The following is a 19,593-nucleotide window of genomic DNA, read 5'->3' as shown; positions in this document are numbered from 1 at the left end:
AGTCCAGATAGTGCTGAGGATATGGAAAAAAGAAGTAGGACCAGGTGTCTGAAAAGCTTTGGCCGGCATATGCTGTATAAGCTAAAATGAGATTTATAAGACCAGTTAACTCCTTATTTCTATGCTTTTATATTTTGTTTTTAATTTTTTTCCTTATTCTTTTTGAAATTAAAAAAAAATCCTTTTGAAATTTCCCCAAACATCTTAGCTAATCCATGAAGGAAAGTATTTGTTTACATCTTGGCCAGTTAAGTGTTAGGGATCTGATGGGGAAATCAGTGTTTCAAGAAAGATTATGGAAATGGCCCCAGATAGAGCAGAAACTGATTCAGACGTAAAAAAACAAGGGGCACAAAAACTGAAGGTGAGTTATTAATTGATGATTCTTTCCCACTTGGGAAGAGAAGCTGTTCTATGCATCAACAGGGTAAAGTGGTCCTCCATTATTCCCATGGACCCTTACTCTCTCTCTTCATGGTCTGTTCCAATCCAGGGGCCTCTTCAGATAATCAGGGCTGGTTCAGTTGCTGCTGCTGTTGTACTCAGCCTCTGGGGTGTTCTGTTCTCCTTCCTACCTCAAGCAATGATTAGGAAAACCCTTTTTCCCCTAATTTCAGATGAGATAACGAGCTATTCCTATACAGGTCTATAACTCACGGCTGAGCTGAAGTCAGCTAAGAAAGCTAAGAGAAACAAACTTTAGGGAGAAGAGAAGAAAGAAAGAGAGGAGAGGATGGCTGCTGAGGGCAGTTAGGATGACTGAATGGAGGAAAGGGAATATTGTTGTTAATCCCTGGAATTTCTTCTGTTTTCTCTGCTAAGGAGAATAACCTTTGAACTAAAAGGGATGGAATGAAAATGACTAATAGAAAGCTGATATCTAAGATAAGAAAACAGATGAAAGATCTCCAAGCTGACTTAGATGACTTCAGGTCATTAGGCCCAGACAAACTACATTCCAAGGTCCTGAAAGACCTGGCAGATGGGATTATGACCCACTGTCAGGAATCTCTAAAAAACTGTAGAGAAGTTGAGAAAAAGAGTTCTCATCAAGCTAAGTGGTGAATTATTCATTAGGCAACTGAACAGATCAAAGGGAAAGAGGTTTGATAGGTAGAACTTTCAGAGGCTGGAATCAGAAAGATCTCTTAGATGACCAAGAAGGAATTGAAGAGGGCTCTAACATTAGTGGATGATGGCTGCCGATCTGCAGATTGCTCTGGGATTGGAAAAAAACAAATGTAATTGAATTTCAAATAAGGGAAAAGATCAACTCTGTAAATTCTAGATCAATGAACTTGTCTTTGATTTCTGGGAAAATTCTAGTCACTTGAGATGATTAGTGGACGTCTAGAAAAGGAAGCCTAGAAAGACCAAGTCATGCTAAAATAAAGCCAAACAAGGTTGGATTGTTATTTATGATGCTAGAGGGGAAATTGATGCAATAGTCCTAGGACAGACTGAAATATCAAAATATCTTAAATCAATAACAACAATACTAATAGCATTTAAACAGGGATTTAAGGTTGTAAAGCATTTAAAAACATCTCATTTTATTCTTACAACTCTGTGAGATCAGTGCTATTATTATCTGCATTTTTATAGATGAGAAAACTTAGGCTAAAAAAGGGTAAATGACTTGGCCAGGGTCATACAGCTAAGTAGATATCTGAAGTAGGATTTGAGCTAAAGGCTTCCTGAATATAAGTTCGGAATTCACATCAGAAGAAAGAGGAAGGAAAAGGACGGGAGAGACAAAGAGAGAAAGGGAAAGAGAGAGAGAAGGGGGGAAATAAAGAAGGGAGGGAGATGAGGAGGGAGGGAGAGAAGAAAGGAGGGAGAGAAAAGGGAGAGAGGGAGAGAAGAAAGACAGTCACAGAGACACAGACAGAGACAGAGAGAAAAAGAGAGATGAGAGAGAGCAGGAGAGAGAGGGCAGAAGAGAGGAAAGAAGAATAGAGGAGGCTAAATTCTGAACAACTGATAAAGGAATAATGGTTTCAGAGAATTGATAATATCTCCCACTCTCCTCTTTGCAGAAGCCTGGGGGTGGGAAGATGACTACAAATTATACCATTTATATGGGCTTTGAAGTTTGCAGAATGTTGCCAATAAGTTAGTTCATTTTACTACCAATGCAGGAAGTTTTACATGGTGTCAGATATGGTCACTGCCCTGGACATCTTTGCTGAATCTTGTTTTTTTTTTTTGTTCCAGACAGAGGCTCAAAGTGGAGAGAGATAGAAGGAGAGCTCTTTCTATAATAAAATATGACATAAAAACAAAAAATGATAATGACCTTTATTTAAAATAAAAACAGGTCCTGCCAGACCAGCCTCATTTCCTTTTCTTACAGTGTTATTAGACTGGTTGATTAGCTGAATACAGTAAACATAATTTGCCTTAGTTTTAGCAAATCATTTGATAAGGTCTCTCCTGTTCTTCTCATGGAAAAGAGAGTTCCCAAGATGAACTCCATGACAATATAGTTAGGTGGATAAAAACTGATCAAATGGTCAGAAGCATGGGTAGTCAGTAAACTTCACTTAGAAGGTCTCCAGTATAAAGAATCTCAGAAATTTCTGTTTTATCCTTTTACACTTTAACAACTGCACAAAAGTCTTGCATAAAAAAAAAATGATCAACAAATGTGTAGATACAACCAGACTGATGGGGATGATGGACAGAGTTAATGAGAAGGTGAGGATTGTAAAATACCAATAGGCAAGAACACTGGTGACTACTAAGAAACAATTGAGGAATGAATTTGTGAAAGATTTATACTTTGATTCAAAAAAAAAAAAAATCAACTCCACAAGTATAAGAGGAGAAAGTTAGGGAGTTCAATGTACCGTAAGCTCAATCAGCATCCTGCGTATAAGGCAGCCGGCAATGCTGATTCAGGTTTAGGCTACGGTGAGAGAGTTCCATAGTCCTATCTGAGGTAAAAGGGGTTTTCCTGGCCTCTCAGGAAGGTCAAGCATAGAGAGGGGATGCTCCCAGAAAACAGGCTCACCTGCGCATCTTGCAGCAGGTCCTCTAGGCGAGTGACGGTGATGGAACGGTCACAAATGTACTTCCTTCGCATCATCTCCTGAAGTTTCTGCAGCTGCTCCTCAGCCTCTCTCACGTCAGAGAAGAACTAGAGCCAGAAAGAGATGGCTCAGCTCAAGCAACCAGTGTCTCCCCATTTTTCCCTGATCTTTTCATTCCTGGCACCCAGGACAGTGCCGTCCTTGCACAGAAAGCTACCCAATAGGGCAGGGGAAAGAACGCTGGATTCGGAATCGAGAGAAGTTGGGTTTAAATCTTGACTCAAGTCTATGGCTCTCAGAGTCTACCTGGGTGAACTGGACTTGAGTTTCTTCTGTAAAATGGAAGAAGTGACCTCGAAAATCTCATCCAACTCTAAGATACAGTCATCGCGAGCCCTCGCCAAGCCCAGCCTGCCCTAGGCTACTTTTGTAGCCACAGCCCCTTCAGGGCAAGGAATGGAGATGGAGTCAAGTCAGAAGTCAGGAAACCTGGGATTCAAATCCCTAGCAAAATGAGCCTCAGCTTCCCCATCTGTGGAAGAAGGGGGCTGGACGAATGACTTCTGAGGCATCTTCGGTTCCAAACCATGCTGTGGCTTAAAGGAGGGCGTCTCTGGGATCTCCCAGCTGCAGGGAGCTAGCCCTCCCTCCGAGGGACAACTGGGGCCTGGTTTGGGGTAGGAGAGCCGAGCGGTACCTGGAAATAAGCGGTGTTTTCCTTCAGATGCGCCTCGAGGCAGCAGCACAGTTGTAGCATCCAGCTCCACTGGGTCTGCAGGGCAGCCTGGAATGCCTGCAAAGGCGGCCTGCGGTCAGCCGGTGCTCAGGGAGCCCCGCCACCTGATCCAGTGGGGGAGCCCGTGGTCCCCTCCCCTTCCCCCGTTTCATTTTTGCCCCTGCATCCTCCGGGCCTGGCGCGGCGCCAAGCGTGTGCTCGATAACAGGACAGAGCTGCCCTCCCTACCTCCACAGTGGACTTCCCAGGGTGATCTTCCCGAAGGAGGCGCTCGGCCGTGTTCTGAATTTCCTTGACTTTCTTCTCCCTCTGCTCCAGCTCCCGCATCAGGGCCTGGGGGTGGGAGCAGCGGCTTCAGACAGGGGCTCCCATGGGGAAGCCCCCCCTCACCCTTCCCCGCCAGGGGAACGCCCGGGGCAGAGCGGTGCAGCGAGCACCAGCCCTCAGCTCACCGAATAGCTGTCCTTCTTGGCCGCCATGTTACTGTTGCGTTCACTCCAGTCGTAGTTGACTTCCTCCTCTTCCTTCTCGTTCAGCCACATCAGCTCCTTGGTGGCCGCTGCCACGAACCCGTGCAGGTTTTCCAGGCCCCGAAGCCGGGCCTTGGAGGTGTTCTACAGAGCCAGGCAGGGAAGGTCAGAGGGGGAGCCCCCCGCAGCCCCCCTGCCGGCCCCACCACAGCCCCACCACAGCCCCGCTTTCCTCACCAGCAGTTTGGCGTACTGCAGGTCCAACTTGCCCAGGCAGTCCCTGTAGGCTCCTCTGGTGGCCGGGGAGAGCTGGCTCTGGGGGAGGGAAGGGAGAGTGAAGCTTTCTCTGCCCCGACAGCCCGGAAGACGGGCCTAAGGCGGGGCAGCGCTCGGCATCAGCTCACCTCATCGGCCCGGGCTCGCTCGATCTTGGCCCGGAATTCCTCGATGGACTGGTGCAGGCCCCGGTGGCTGCCCAGCTGCGACTCCACGCTGGGGAGGTCCACGCCCCACTCGGCCCCGTCCAGCCGCCGCTGGTTCTCCTCCACCCAGGCCAGCAGGTCTTGCAAGTAGCGCAGCGTGACATCCTCCAGCTCGGGCCGCCGCTGGGAGCCCACCGGGCTCACCTGAGTCACGGGCACGCCGGCCTTGAGCCGCAGGTTGTACTCAGTGCGGATGGCCACGAGCCGCTCGTGCAAGCGGTACACCCTGGGAGAGACGCGGGCCGTCAGCTCTGGCCGGGGCAGAGGGAGGACCGCGAGGGCGGCATACCCGAGGAAGCGGGGGGAAGGCAAGGGGGAAGGTGACTCTTTCCTATGGCCACGGCCCTCGCTGTGCCGCCTGGCAGAAGGGGGGCCCCTTAAGGGAAGGCACATAGGAGGTACTTGCTTATCGACCCTAAGGAAATTACGCAGATGCGTGTGCGGGATGCACCTGGGAGGGGGAAGGAAAGGCCTCCCACCTCCTTCCGAGGGGGTCGTGAGGGCAAAGCGGGATCGTGCTTACGAAGCACTCAGCAGAGCGCCCGGCACACGGTACGTGTTTTGTTTAATCAGTGTTAAAGCTATCCCAAAACGGGCGAGGCGGCCGGCCTGAGGGAGCTGGCGCGGGGGCCCCGGCAGAGGGAGCGGAGGGAGGGGTTTCACGAGCCAGTCACAAGGAGTAACAGAAAGCCGCGGGATCCCCGGCCGGAGCGGGGAGGCACAGGGAACGTGATCCAGTCAAGGTGGCGGAGCTGCCCGTGACTGTTCCTGGCACTCCACCAAGACGTGCCTTCATCTGCTACAGGGAGGCAGCTGCTCCTCCAAGCAGCCCCGACAGGCAGGAAAATGAGCAAGAGAGGCCCCTCAGCAAGCCCCACAGGCCCGGGGCCGCCTTATCTAACAGCCCTGTCTCTCCCGGGACTGCGCCAAGAGGACGCGAGTTTAAATTCTCCTCTGACAACTACTTGTGCGACTGTGGGAGCATCCTCAGCTGTAACTAAGTGGCCGCTGGGGTCCTTTCCTGTCTAACTCTGAGATTCCATGATCCTTTCCTCCTATGGGCCTCAGTTTCCTCGTCTGTAAAAAGGAGCCTGGACTGGAAGGTCTCTGAAGTCTCTTCCAGCTCCACAGGCATGAGTAAGACTACTCGGCACACAGTGGGTGTCGAATGAATGAGACAGACCCAGGCCCGGAATCTGGGCCTCTCTCAACAGCCCTTTGTACCTGGCCCTGCAGCTCCATGCTGAGGGTAGAAGTGCTGGCCATCATGGTGCCCGGGGGGAGCCCAGCCACTTAAGTGTTACAATCAGGGGACTGGCAGAGCCGTCACACAGACCGGCCTCCTGCTGTGCAGCCAGCCCTGCCTGGTGGAGGGGGGCCCGGATGCCTGCTCCAGGCCCGTTACCTTCGGTACATCTGCTCGCCCTGGGGGTGCCGCCCGTCTTTGAGGGTCTGCACGTCATTGAAGAGCAGCCGGATCATGCCATCGGCCTTGTCCAGGTCCCTTTCCACTTCCCCGGCGTGCTGAGGGGCTTTGCCGGAGGTCAGCAGCCGGATGTCCTGCAATGGGAGGTCAGGATGGACCCTAAGAATGTACAGGGAGATCTGGCTGCTCCCCAGGGAGGTCCCAATGCTCCCCGAACCACAGCACACTAGTTGGTTACATAGGACCCTAAAGTGAGTCTTAATAGTCACTGCATCTTCCCCAGCCCAGGTCTTTCCATCCTAAGTCAGCGCACACTTCTGGCACTCTGGCTTCAGCCCTGCAGGATCCACCCATGAGCCAAAGCAGCCTGGGGCTTGAAGGAGAAAGGAGATCCCTGGCCCAGCCCCACCCAGGCTCTCCCAGGCGCCTCCCTCACCAGGCTAGCCCTGCCCCTCACCAGGCTGGCCTTGCCCTCTGCCACACTGGCCCTCCCCTCACCAGGCTGGCCCTGGCCTTCACTGGGCTGGCCCTGCCCTCGCCAGGCTGGCCCTGCCCTCTGCCACACTGGCCCTCCCTTTGCCAGACTGGCCCTGCCCCTCACCAAGCTGGCCCTGCCCCTCACCAGACTAGCCCTGCCCCTCACCAGGCTGGCCCTGCCCCTCACCAGGCTGGCCCTGCCCTTGCCAGGCTGGCCCTCCCCTTGCCAGGCTGGCCCTGCCCCTCACCACACTAGCCCTGCCCCTAGCCTGGCTGGCCCTGCCCGTGCCTGCTGCCCCACCCTTCTGCCCCGGGGCTCACCAATTGCAGCAGGGCATCAGCCTGATTCAGCTGCTCCTCGCACAGGCTGGATTCCATCTGGAGCTTGCTCACAATTCTCTGGAGACACTCCTGCCTGCAGGACACACCCACCCCCGACCAGAAGGCTTGACTTGGGAGGCCGGGGAGAGCAGGCTCTTTCCCTCCATCCCCGGACCCCGCCAGCCGAAAACACAAGTCCCGGCCTTCCCTGGCCTGGTTTGAGTCTCCTTTCGAGCCTCCGCTGCCCAAACTCTGAGCAGAGCACAAGATTTTCAGTGGCAAGCCGTTTCCTCTCTGGGGCGATGAGTCACCGGCGTGTGGTTCCTATTAGCCCCACCGCGGGCACCTCCCTCCAGCCTGCTCCTGCTCCCCACCTCCTTGGCCTTCCTGGGGACCCCCTCCTCCTACCCACCCCATGGAAACTATGTGGTGTCGGATCTCCCTTCCGCCCTGCCATCCCCACCCACCTCTCAAACTCCGTTCTCAGCTGCTTCTCTCGCTCCAGGATGGCCACGTGCAGCTTCCCCCATTCCTTCTCCACGTCCAGAGGGTGAAAGCCCGGGGGGACCTTCAGCTGCCCAGCCTGCACAGCCCCCTGCATGGGCACAGGGAAGAGGGAATGGTCCAGGAGGCCCAGCACTTGCTACCTGTCCAGCAAGGTGGGGCCCCCAGGGTGTGTTTGAGGAAGGTGGGGCAAGAAGGGCCACAGGGTCTGAGCTACCTGTGGGCAAACAAACTTGGAAGAGGATGGGCTGGGGCTCCTTGGCTCATTCCAGCTAGTCTGAGGCTTGCCTTCCTCCAGACCCATGTCTTCTGGCGCAAACTCGCGTCCAGGGAGATAATATATGAAAGGGTTCCCACCAAACACGAGATACATGTGGCCTAAAGAGTGATCACACACCAGGGACAGTTAATTCTAAATCCTGTCTTTGGTCCCAACACTGCCTTGTGTCTTCCTATAATTAAAATAACAAAAAAGTTCCAGGTCACACCCATATTGTCCTTCAAGGTTTATAGAATATTTTTCCTTCAAATTCAAAATTCATTACTGGGTTGGCTGTAAACCAAGGAACCCATGAGCCACAGCAACTCAAAGAATCTTTTTGAAGTAACAAAAAATTGCAACTTGTATCAGTGAACTTGTATCTATCTCATTTTTCCTGTAGGTGCTAATGTATCCCTCTCTTAGGAGAAGATAAGTTCCTTTTCTTTATATAGCTTAATGGTAAATGTTTAGTGATTTTAACCACGAAAACAGAGCCTTAAATCTTGCCTCAAGCATTCTCCCAACAATCCTCGAAGATAGTGCTAAATATTGTCCCTGTTTGAGAGGTAGCCTAAGTGGGTACAGCACCAAGTTTGAAGACTAGAAAGATAATAGTTCGAATCCCATCTCTGACACATTAGATGTGATTCTTGACACTACCTCGAAGAGATATGTAGCACGGTAAGATCTGCAAAGTGCTTTATTTAACTTATCTCATTTAATCTTCACAATAACTGGGGGGAGGGGGAGCAGTGCTATTATCCCTATTTTACAGATGAGAAAACTAAGGGGTTAAATAATATACCCAGAGTCAAATTAGTGAACATTTGAGATGGGATTTACACATCTTCCTGATTAGAAATACTCTGTCCACTGTATCCAGCTGCCTCTCGGGTCAGCTTATTTTTATATTAGGGATATGGAAGACAGGAAAGTACATTTGTCTGGAGTTTCCATTCCTCCAATATTGTGGCCTCTGACTCAAAAGCCATGATGTATTAGAGGCTGGGTATACAGGCAGGGAGATACAGCAATTTCTCCCCAGGGACCCCAACGTTATTTCATTGCTTTCTGTTTATTAGCGCATATTTGTAAAGTGCTCTTCCCTGAAATCAGACTCATCACTAGAATTCCCCAGGAATTAGTAAGTCATAGGCAGAAGGAGTTCCCACCCCTAGGAGTTCCCTTCACTGACTCCACAGACCTTTGAATTATTTCAGCAGAGCAGAGGAGACAGACATTTAAAACGAGGTTACTCAGTGAGTGAGGAAGCCAAGAATCCCACCCAGCTCCCTTGAATCCAAGTCCAGTATTTTGGGGGGGACTAGTTCTTCTAAAGACCCTCACGTTTACAGAACAACTCTGCCTCCCACCAAATTCAGAGCTGATAACTTCCACGTCAGGGGGTCTATGGAGGGTTACATGGGGCCCACCCCCACACACTGGCTCCCCGGCAAACCGGAATGTGCATGACACTGGCACTGTCTCACTCTTCCTTTGGAAGATGGCAGTGATATGTTTAGAAGAATTGCATGTGATTAAGTTATATCAGATTTCTTGCTGTGTTGAGGAGGGGAGAGAGAGAGTGAGACTGGGAGAGGGAGAGAGAGACAAAGAAAAAAATGAAACACAAGATTTCGCAAAGGTAAATGTTGAAAACTATCTTTGCATGTATTTGGAAAAATAAAATACTATTTAAAAAAAGAAAAAAAAGGAAGATGGTGGTGAAAGATGAAACTAAAGAAGTCGGGCTAGCTGACAGAGAAGGAAAAGGAGACTGAAAGTTGGAGGGGGAAGGGATGCAGGGCTCGGCAAGCAGAGGAGGCTCTGGGTTTCTTGGGCCCCTCTGAAGAAAGGCAGCCTCTCACCTCCAGTGACTGGTAAATGTTCTTGGATCGGTTCTTGTCGGCTTCCTTGGCGGGAAGTTCGGTCTCCTTAAATTTGAGGAACTGACACCAGAGGATCTGTGAAGAGATACTGACATGAGGGGGGTCCCAAGCTCCAGCCCCCTGAGAAAAGGCCTGTTAAGTCTCCAAGTAAGGCTAGCCTTTGACTCTAAAAGGGGCTGCCCTAATGGCTCTATAAAGTTCTTTCCCAGCTCTAAGCCTGTGATCCTGCAGCCAATTAAGCTGACACTCCGATCCCTTCCAACGGGGAGGGCCTATATGCCGTCACCAGAGACTCTGGGCCCCAGGGCAGGGTCTTGGAAGAACACCAGGTTTATGGTGCTGCAGGGAGCAGAGGCAGACCCCTCTCAGGGAGGGTATCCCCCCACTTCCCACTTGGGATAGCTCTTACTACTGGGAATTTCTTCCTCACACGAAAACTAATGCTCTTTCTAACACTTTCATTGACTGCTCTCAAATCTGCCTTCTGGAGTCATGTCAAGCAATTCTAATCTCCTTCCACGTGACAGCCCTCCAAACCCTTGGAGTGCTCCAAGTCTCCTCTTCTCCAGCTCAAACTTCCTCCAAATAATCTGTACGCAGCATGAGCTCACGGCCCTTCACCATCCTGTTGCCAGGGAGGGAAGGAGGAGGAGCTAGGAATGGTTTTAAGTGTTTGTCCACTGGACTTGAGGGGTCAGATTCAACAGAAACCCAAACCCCAGAGCCCAGTGTGGGAACCTTGAGGGAGGTTACAGAGCCTGAATCGTCCCAAGAGATTAGGGAGAGAACTAGGGGGCCAGGGATGGAGGCATCCTGATCCCACTTCCCAAATTAGAAATCGCCACCTGCAGAAGGTGGGGAGGTGGGGGTCTTACGTAGCAGAAGCAACAGCTCAGCCTTCACCAACAAGTGTCTGAGTCTTCCTGACCTGTCCTGTCCTGTCCACTGTGGATGGGGCCAGACAAGGCAGGATAGAGGAAACTACTAATGGAGCACCCTTCTCCATCCTGTAAAAGCCTATTCCTTCTGCTTCCTAGACCCTACACTTCCTTCACGTACTTGGTTTTCCCCCGCATTTTAACGTTTTCTTGGTTTCTGTGCTACCTCAATGCAGCCTGGCTTAGAAAAATAGCAGAAGCAGTGGCAGGCCTGGGCTTGTCAGAGAGAGCTCCGAGGGGCAGCTCGAGGGAGAAGCCTGGGGAACAGGGAGGCTGCCCACCTCTGTCTCCTCATAGCTTGTGGCGAACTTGCGCTCCTCGAAGGCGATGATGTGCTGACGGATCCACTGTAGCAGCAACATGACCAGCTCCCGGTACTCCTGCCAGCGAAGCTGCAGCTCCTGAGACAGAAGGCAGGTCTTACTTGGGAAGGCCCCAGCACCCACCCCCCGGGGGACGGCTCCCTGCCCATCCTCCTCACTTACATTGGCCTTCACCCCATCCTGCACGTCCGGTACCCGGGGCATGGCGTCATACAGGGATGACACGTAGGTGATGATGGACTTTTCATCGGGCTGGGGGACGTCCACATCTGCCGGGGAAGGGAGGAGGGGAGGTTGGAGAATGTCAGGGAAGGAGGGGGAACAAGGAGCACTGGGCCAGCCCGCCTCGAAGGGACCACATACCCTCGGGGTCCAGCAGCCGGGTGACCCCCAGCTCTCGCTCAGCCACATTGAAGGCCTGGTCCAGATTCTCCAGATTGCTCTGCTGGTAGACTTTGTTCATGTCAATGAGCATGGGCCTGTAGGAAAAAAGAGGGACACAACCCACGGGGAGGCTCAGTCGTCTCACGGGGATTAGGTGATCTGGGATGGCTGAGGGATTCCCCCCTGTAAGACTACCTGGACTCCCACCCGCCTCTAGAGTAAATGAGGGAGAGAAGAGAGGAGCTGGGGGAGGAGGAATAGAAGAAGTGGGAGAAAGGGAGGAAATGAGAGGAGAGGCAGGGAGACAAAAAGAAAGGAAGGAAATCATGGAAGAGGGAGGCGGGGGAGGGGAAGGAGCAAAAGATCACTGAAAAGGAAGGGATAAAGAGGAGAAGAAAAGGAGCTTAGAAGAAGGGGCCCAGGGAAGGGGAGCGGAATCAGGGTGCCTACAGCTCTCGGCAGCGCAGAGTAGAGTGGACGGAATAGATTTCACCGCTCAGGTAACTTTCTCCCCTATCTTGGAGGCCATTGAGCGGCGGGTCCTGGGCTGCAGATGGGAGCCCATCGTCGCACAGCATCAGCACTCGTTCTTCCCTCCCACCAGCAGCCCGGGGCCCCTTCCTCCAGGGCCCCTTCTTCTGCTTCCCCTTGGTGAGGGCACTCATGTCCCCTCTCTGACGACGGCTGCCTCCCGGGACGGCAGCTCTGGCCCCAGCGCCCGATCAGTCCCAAGGCACCACCTGACTAGTCCCCTCGCTCCGCTCTGGGCACAGGGAGCAGGGAAGCTGGGGAGCTCCTCCTGCTCTGCTCAAGCTTAAGGCAGAGGCTGGGAAGAGGCAGAGAGAAGCCTGCCCAAATCCTGCCCCGACTCGCTCCCTCCCTCCCAAGCGGGAGAAGCCGTACGCAGTCGTAGCCCGGAGCAGCCCGCTCCCACCCCACCCCACCCATCCCCACCAGCCTGGCAGCAGGCAGGATCTGTCCCTGCCCTCAGGGCTCCCCCACTGCAGGGCCGGGCCTGGCCTGGCCTGCCCAGCCAGGGACAGGCAGCACAAGGCGCCACAACTTGCCTACAATTTTGTCAACTTTGCAATAAACGAGTCTCAGGTAGCCCACCCAGTCACGTGCCCCACGTGGGAAGCAAGAAGAGCAGTGTCCCGTCCCTTCTCCAGTGTCTGTCCCAGCAGGGGAGTGGGCCTGTCCAGCTAGGAGCCTGAGCAGAAAAACTGGGGGGACCGGGCCCCCCGCCTTACTCCTCAGCTTCTTATAACAATAGTGGCCGGCATTTATTTAGCACCTTATGGTTCCCAAAGAACCTCACTGTCCCCTCCCTTAATCCTCACACAGCCTAGAAGGCAAGGGCTATTACTACTCTCATTTTACAGAAGCGGAATCAGGGCCCAAAAGGGCTGACTTGTCCACAGTCACACAACTATTAAGTGTCTCAGGCAGAATTTGAACTTGTCTTACTGATTCCAAGGTCCAACACTCAATCCTTGTCATAGAGAGAGACAATAGGAAGACCGTAAGAGGTATACGTGGGTTGGGGTAAAGGGTATGGGGCAGCCATTCCCCTGACCCCTCTCCTGGTCAGGTTTTAAGAGAACAATCAACCCTATGGGTACCTCTGAGGGCCTTGGAAAGTCAAAATTTTATTTATGGGGCAGAGCCAAGGCTGGAGGATAGATCTCAATAGGAAATGAAGGGGGCTGCCTATCCTGCCCAAGGTTCTGGAAATCCAGAGCTCTCCAAAGCAGGGGACATGGGCTGGGACTCCCTAGGAAAGGGGCAATTAGCAGGGTGGGCCAAGTAGGGGTAGCCATTTAAAGAACTATCCTCAGCAGCAGAAACAGCTGGGTGTTCCAACATGCTCACTCCAAAGGGAATGCAGAGCCTGGGGCTGAGCTGAAGCCAGAAGCCAACATATATGACACAGTAGAAGGGAGAAAGGGAAGGAGGGACCCACAGGAATGGAGGAATAATGAAGTGCAATAAAGAGCACTAGCTTCAGAAGCAAGAAATCTATGTTCAGAAGGTGACCCTGGGGAAGAGTTGGAAGAGAGGAACTTTAAGATCCAAACTCTAACTTCATGATCCTAAGGAAATGTGAGGCTCGAGCACTGGACCTCCCAGTGTCCTCCCAGAGGACATAGGTCCTCCCAGGGGCAGGGCTACCTACAGTTTGACCGGAGCCACCTCCAGGACAAAAGCCACTACCTGTGCCCTTAAGGGTAATAGTACAAAGATAAGAGTAATGCCCATGGCAGGCACTAAGTACAGTGCTTGGCACATAGTAAGTACTTAATAAATCTTCATCGATTGACTATTAATTAAAAGCCTGGAAAAAAACTGACTCTTCTCTCCCACCTCCTCAAATCCTGGAAAAGCTGCCCCACTGCTTGCAGGCTCGACATTAAGAATATAAAAAACAAGTTTTAGAGTAGAATTAGTCTCTCTACTTTGAGATCATTCCCTAATGTTACAAATGAGGAATCAGAGGTTCAAAGAGATTAAGTAATTTGCTCAGTCACACAGCTTGGAAATATCTGAAGCACAATCAAATCCAGATCTTCTGGATCCTTAGAGCACAAGAAAGACCCGAGTTCTAATATGGCCTTGGACATTTATAACCTCTGTGACTGGTAAGTCACTTAACCCCTGTTTGCATCATTTTCCTCCTATGTCAAATGGGGATCTTAATAACAATTACCTCCCAGGGTTGTTGTGAGGGTCAAATGAGGTCATAATATTAGCTATTACTACTTTTCTAAATTGCTCCAATGCCCTTAACCTAGCATTCGAGGCCTTCTGAATTCCAGCCCCAATCAATCTTTCCAATATCCTGTTTGTTTTCTGCTCCAGCCATGCTGAGTAACTCACCCTCTCCCAAACTCATCCCACGGCCCCTTAGTGTCCATCATCTAGGTAGCATTTAACTTTCTGCAGGAATGTGCCTTGTCCGTCCCTCTAAAATGTAAGTCATTCAGAACCAAGAGCTGGGTCTTACACTTCCATGCAGTTTTCCATGCAACTCCTGCACCTGGTAAATAGTTCTCCCTTTCTGGGGAACCTAGGAGGACTCAACCGGTGAGTGAGACTGCTCAGGGTTGGCTCTGCCCTTACTTGTGCCGGTGAATGATGGCATTGAAGAGGCGCCCATCCCGCCAGCTAGCAGTAAAGTTGTCACAACGCAGGTTCTGGTAGCCTTCCACCATCCGCTGGGACCACAACAGCAACTTCTCCTTGGCAGTCATATCCTCGGACTGGCCACTCACCTGGATGTCCGAGATCTGAAAGGAGGAAGTGTGAAGAAGTCAGGAGGCCCAGGAAGAAGCCGATGGGTGTCTCCAGCAAAAAACAAAGGAGAAGTGAGCATACCTCAGCCCCCAAAGAAATTAGAAAGCAGATCTTTCCCTAACCCAAGCCCACTTAGGGCTCAGGAACAAAAAGTCACCAGAACCAAGGTCCTCATGTTGGACTGAGCACTTTTTCTCTGCACAAACTTTAGCAGCCCTGGTTACCTGTCCATCCCTGCCTTAATCTCCCATAGGGTCAGCTATTGAAACTCAAATCTTAAAAGTGAATCAGCACAACCACACCCTATAGCAGGACCTCAAGGTCATAGGGCACCCTCTTCTCCTTCCCAAACTGGGCATGAAAAGACAAATGGACTGGGCACTAGATCAGAAGGCCTAGGCTGCCACTGTCTATTCATGAGTGACCCTAAACCCACAAGTAGAGAGCTGTCAAAATGCATCATTTTAAGCTCAGATGGCTCTTCTAAGCTGCCTGAGGCAGAGGACAGAGCCAGGAAAGGGCAATTCCTTTTTTTAGAGGATGCAGATTTCTCCAAAGCTGGATGCTGAGAGTGCTCTAAGAGCTTCCCTCTCTCCCTGACTCTTGTCCAGGTAGCTCTATCTATCTGAATCTGTCTCCGACTCTAAAGTCTGCCTGCTTATCTCTCCATCTGGCTAGTGACCTCCTTTTCAGAATACCTTTCTATACATGTGTGCACATACATGAGCAGGAACCCATCTCTTGTGACTGTTTCAGAATAGCCACAATACTCTAGCTACTCCTTCTGGGTACCCAGAGGCGCCATTCTTCCACAGTCTGTCTGTCTCTCGTTGACTCAGGCCACTGTGCCAACCAGACTCCACCCCATACAGGAATCAGATGTGTTTCCTGTGCTTTTGGCAGTGGTTGGCACCGGATAGCAGTGAGTCAGCCCAACCTCTGAGCCTTCACTTCTCCAAAGCATTTCCCCTCCGGGGGTGGCAGCTGTTTTCCCTCTCTGAGCACATTCCTGGATGGATAGGCACTGCCATTCATAGGAAAGGCCAAAGGGTACTGCCCAAGAACATGGATGTTGAGGGAGGAAGGCTCCCACCCCAGTCCTTGGAGCACAAAGACACAAGGTACTCTGAATAGCATGAAAACAGAGTCACACTTAAGACAGAAAGACCTCTACAGTACGTAGGTCTTCCTGGCTCCACTCCCCACTGGGAAGGGCTAGTCTCCAAATTCCAGCGCAGAACCATGTGTTGTTCCCATTCCCTACAGTCCAGTCAACTCCATGCCTGGAGAGATGAAAGGCTCCTTGAAAGTAAGGACCATTGTACTTTTATCTCAATATTTCCCAGAATTTTAGTTCAGTGCCTGGCATAAGACAGGAACACCTCCTTCTTAGTTCCTAGTTCTTAGTCTTACGTAGTCTAGCATCTTCCAGTTGTTCAATGTAAGTGTACTACCTCTCCAACTAGAACATAAGCCCCTTGAGAGCACGAGCAATATTCTTCTTTCTCTTCACCACCGCACAAAGCACATAGTCCTTGCTCATAAATGATTTACTGATTCTTGAATTGCTTAACAGGAAACCTCTTTCATTCCCTCAGAGCTATCACACCCTGCAGTATATCCCCTACATCAAAGAGCCCCTAAGGCTGTATATATTTCTAGACATCATCTGATATGGTTTTTCACTTTCTTAAAATCCTCTAGATCTTCTAGATCTAGTTGCCAGTGCCCCTACTGCCTTTGACACCAAAAGAGCCTTCTTTCACAGACCAGAACCCTAGAGCTGAAAGGGATCTCAGAGGTTATGTATCTACTTCAATCTCCTTATTTCTCAGATGAGGAAAATGAAGTTGATGCTCATGACTCAACAGCTAGAGATGGGATCTGAATTTGCATATGACTCCAAAGTTTGGGTTCTTTCCACTATATCACACTGCTTGCTCCCCAAGGCAGGTTTTGTGAGACTAACTACACCATGAGGTTTTCCAGCTCCCCTGAATACAATTGTAGTCCAAAATCTTCCCCACTCCTCTGACCCCACACCCTCTTGCTCCCTCAGCTGCTCTACTATGTCACACTGCTTGCTCCCCAAGGTAGGTTTTGTGAGACTAGCTACACCATGAGGTTTTCTAGCTCCCCTGAATGTGACTGTAGTCCAAGGTTTTCCCCACTCCCCTGACCCCACATCCTCTTGCTCCCTCAGCTGCCTGGGCAGCTTCACCCTGGAGAAAGTCTAGAAGCATGCTTCAGAGAAGGTAGTCTCCTGACCTGGAAGTGCAAGATGATGGTCCATATCAAACCCAGGGTGAGTTTCGGGTTGCCATCAGCAATATCATCATTCCTGATGTTCACCAGTTTCACCTGCAACCAAATTTACAAATGTGTTACCTACAACCTCAGACCCACTTCTGGACCTTGATCAAGCCAAGTACTCAGAGAGGCTAAGCCTTTGTGGATTCTCAGGACAGAAAGCCCCGGTGGTCAGGGTCAGTCCTCGAATGTTCAAGGAATAGATGCTAGGAGTTGGATTCCTTAGTGAGAAAAGGTCTTTTGGTCAAAGTTAAAGGCAAAGGATGGATCAGGATCAGATTGCAAACTGTGGTTTCATCTACAATAACATTTCCATATATGACAACCCTTAGGAGTTCTAGAATCTCAGGACTGGGCATGAGGCTCCAACAAACATTTTAACCAGGCAAGATGAGGCATTAAGAGGAGGCAAGGCCTTGGTGATGTTCACAACACAGGAGTTCTGGATCCAGCCCCCAAAACACTTAGGGCAGATATTATGTCTCACCTGTCGATGTCTGAGGTAGTCCAGGGCAATTTGGACATTCTGCAGCTTATGGAAGCGCATTCTCCCCTTCTCACGTGGCTAAGACAGAGGAAAGAAGAAAAGCAAATTAGATCAAAATTTCTCTTGTGGGCAGGAAGGAACCAGGACCGCTTTGATCCTAAGATTTCTTTGTTTCTTTTCCTTTTTTTCCATCCACATACACACACATTTCTACAGGTTCCTCCACTCTTATTCCTTGGAGATGCTCAGAATATGGAAGCTCACACATTGACCCACTCCCCATCAATCTCTTAACCTCTACATGCAGCCTGTTTTGGCAAGGAGCACAGCTCCTCTGAACTAGAGTGGGGTGTGTCCACTGGACACTCTTCACAGATGCTGCTAAGCAAGACTCCAGAATTCCAGGGCTAAAGCCAAGGGTTGGTTATACTCAAATGCAATCAGCTGAATTCAGCTGCCACAGGGTCCCCACTGCCTACAGAACCAACACAGATAACTTAGGACTGTGCCACCTAGGCCCTAAGTTCTCTGCGGGCAACAATCTTGCCCTCCTTTCATCCTCCAATTAGTGAGATAAAGAAGGGAAGAAAGAGGCTTCTACCCTTATCCTTTCGGACAAGGAACACAGACGGAAACCACCTCATAATACAAGATGGGGGAATGAGAAGGACCCAACTATCATGGAGCCACCTTTACTCCTTTAGAGAACAGGACAGGAGTCCAGGCTCTTTCTCCTCAAAGGAAAAGCACAGAGTTTCCCCGGGAAATCCTGCTGCCTGTGTTGGTCTTAGGCTGAGGGAAGGAAGGGATTTGTAAGGAAACAATAGCAAGGAAACCCTAGTCTGACCGAATAGCCCCTCCTCCAATTCCCCAACAACAACCAGACTCTGCTTCCTCCTCAGCAAGCAGGCCCATGACCCATTTTCCCAGGGTCCTTCTCTCCCACCAAAGCCCCTGACAGTTAAGGCCTCTAACAAATACCCACAATGGAGTTCAACGTCCATTATCCTGTTCTGGAGTGTGATCCTGTGGCCCTGTGGGGTAGAAGCCTAGGTGCCAGCCTGGACCTTATGTACCCGTTAAGTCCAGGAGATTTAGGATGCCAGGACCTCTGATGGGAGTTTGATCTACTTTCCTTTAGTGTCAACCTGTCTTCCCATAGAAACCATATGGGAATTTCCTGAGGAGTAGGGCCTTTCAACTCTCCTTTCTAGCTCCATTTTTCAACCTCCCCTTTCCAGGGGAATAGGAATGGACACACTGCAAGTATTCAGTAAGGATACCGAACAGCATTGAAGAGTTTTAGGAACCTTCCCCTTCCTCTCAGCCCCACCTAATGCATCAGTCCCAGAATCCTAGACATTCAAAAAACATTCTTGCCTCTATCCGAGCAAGAATCCCCTTTACCACCTCCTTGACAAGCAATCTTTCAGCCTTTGCTTGAGGACCACAGGTGGAGGGCAGTTCACTATCTCTTAGGGAAACCCATTCCACTTTCGGATAACTAATAATTATTAAGTGAAATTAGTATCCGTGCCCCTGGAAGGCAAGTGAAAGAGGAAACCCCATCCAAGGAGCCCTGCGGGGCTCTAACACAATCCTACAGCCAAGGCCCCCGTCTCCCGTACACACGTCATCCAGCTGCATGCACACACATCCCATCAAGGCCACACATCCATGCCCGCTGTTAGTTAGCAGTAGTAGCAGAGCTATGATTGGCTGCTTGGGGCATGATGTCATTTACAGACAATCTTCTTCAGCTGCTCTCCCGCAAAGGTCCCGCATTCATCCCCGTGGGGGGTCAGAGCTGACATCATGGCCGCAGCAGCCAATGGCAGAGCCACATGTCCGGGGACATGTCACACGTGGGCCACCCCGCCGAGGGCAAACAGGACAGAATCACTCACCAGGCGCAAGTTCCTGATTACGTCACGTTCCCTCGGCTGCCCGGGCCGAAGCAGGGCGGGCAGTAGGCAAAGGGTAAAGGGCAGAGGTCAGGGGTCAGAGTCCAAAGCCGCAGAGAAGTCAAAGCAGAGTGTACAGTGAGGTTAATATGTTAGGGCCTGGCTAGGTCAGCCCAGGCGGCAGGGCCAGGGTTCCCAGCCCTAAGGGGAAGGGGAGGGGAAAGAAGAGCAGGCAAGTAACTTAAAGGACCTATGAGAAAAACTCACAGGTCAAGGGAGGGCTGTGGGAGTCCAAAGCATGTCAAGGGGCCTGCTCAAAGGTTGTTGGACGGGAAGCCCTGGCAGGGCAGG

At 50.9% G+C, this 19,593-nt stretch overlaps 1 protein-coding gene across 26 annotated transcripts in view; it reads right to left on the bottom strand.

The window, feature by feature from the left end:
* Nucleotides 1-19,593, bottom strand: part of PLEC (plectin) — a 113,928-nt gene that overhangs the window by 28,683 nt on the left and 65,652 nt on the right. For 16 of the 26 annotated variants that reach the window (XM_051971364.1, XM_051971349.1, XM_051971350.1 and 13 more), the window contains 17 exons: nt 19,246-19,281; nt 17,339-17,416; nt 16,810-16,902; nt 14,368-14,534; nt 11,227-11,342; nt 11,026-11,132; nt 10,822-10,941; nt 9,582-9,677; nt 7,415-7,542; nt 6,948-7,041; nt 6,129-6,283; nt 4,646-4,949; nt 4,479-4,556; nt 4,224-4,385; nt 4,000-4,104; nt 3,733-3,828; nt 3,017-3,142 (listed from right to left, as the gene is read on the bottom strand). In XM_051971364.1, the coding sequence (XP_051827324.1) occupies nt 3,017-3,142; nt 3,733-3,828; nt 4,000-4,104; nt 4,224-4,385; nt 4,479-4,556; nt 4,646-4,949; nt 6,129-6,283; nt 6,948-7,041; nt 7,415-7,542; nt 9,582-9,677; nt 10,822-10,941; nt 11,026-11,132; nt 11,227-11,342; nt 14,368-14,534; nt 16,810-16,902; nt 17,339-17,416; nt 19,246-19,281 (2,061 nt within the window). The remainder of the gene's footprint in view (nt 1-3,016; nt 3,143-3,732; nt 3,829-3,999; nt 4,105-4,223; nt 4,386-4,478; nt 4,557-4,645; nt 4,950-6,128; nt 6,284-6,947; nt 7,042-7,414; nt 7,543-9,581; nt 9,678-10,821; nt 10,942-11,025; nt 11,133-11,226; nt 11,343-14,367; nt 14,535-16,809; nt 16,903-17,338; nt 17,417-19,245; nt 19,282-19,593) is intronic. The other 10 variants (XM_051971365.1, XM_051971352.1, XM_051971372.1 and 7 more) reach the window with 1 other exon arrangement.

This window comes from Antechinus flavipes, chromosome 1 (genome assembly GCF_016432865.1).
Source record: "Antechinus flavipes isolate AdamAnt ecotype Samford, QLD, Australia chromosome 1, AdamAnt_v2, whole genome shotgun sequence".
Taxonomy (NCBI): domain Eukaryota; kingdom Metazoa; phylum Chordata; class Mammalia; order Dasyuromorphia; family Dasyuridae; genus Antechinus; species Antechinus flavipes.
The sequence above is the reverse complement of the archived record's forward strand: the minus strand, read 5'-3'. Positions and strand labels throughout refer to the sequence as shown.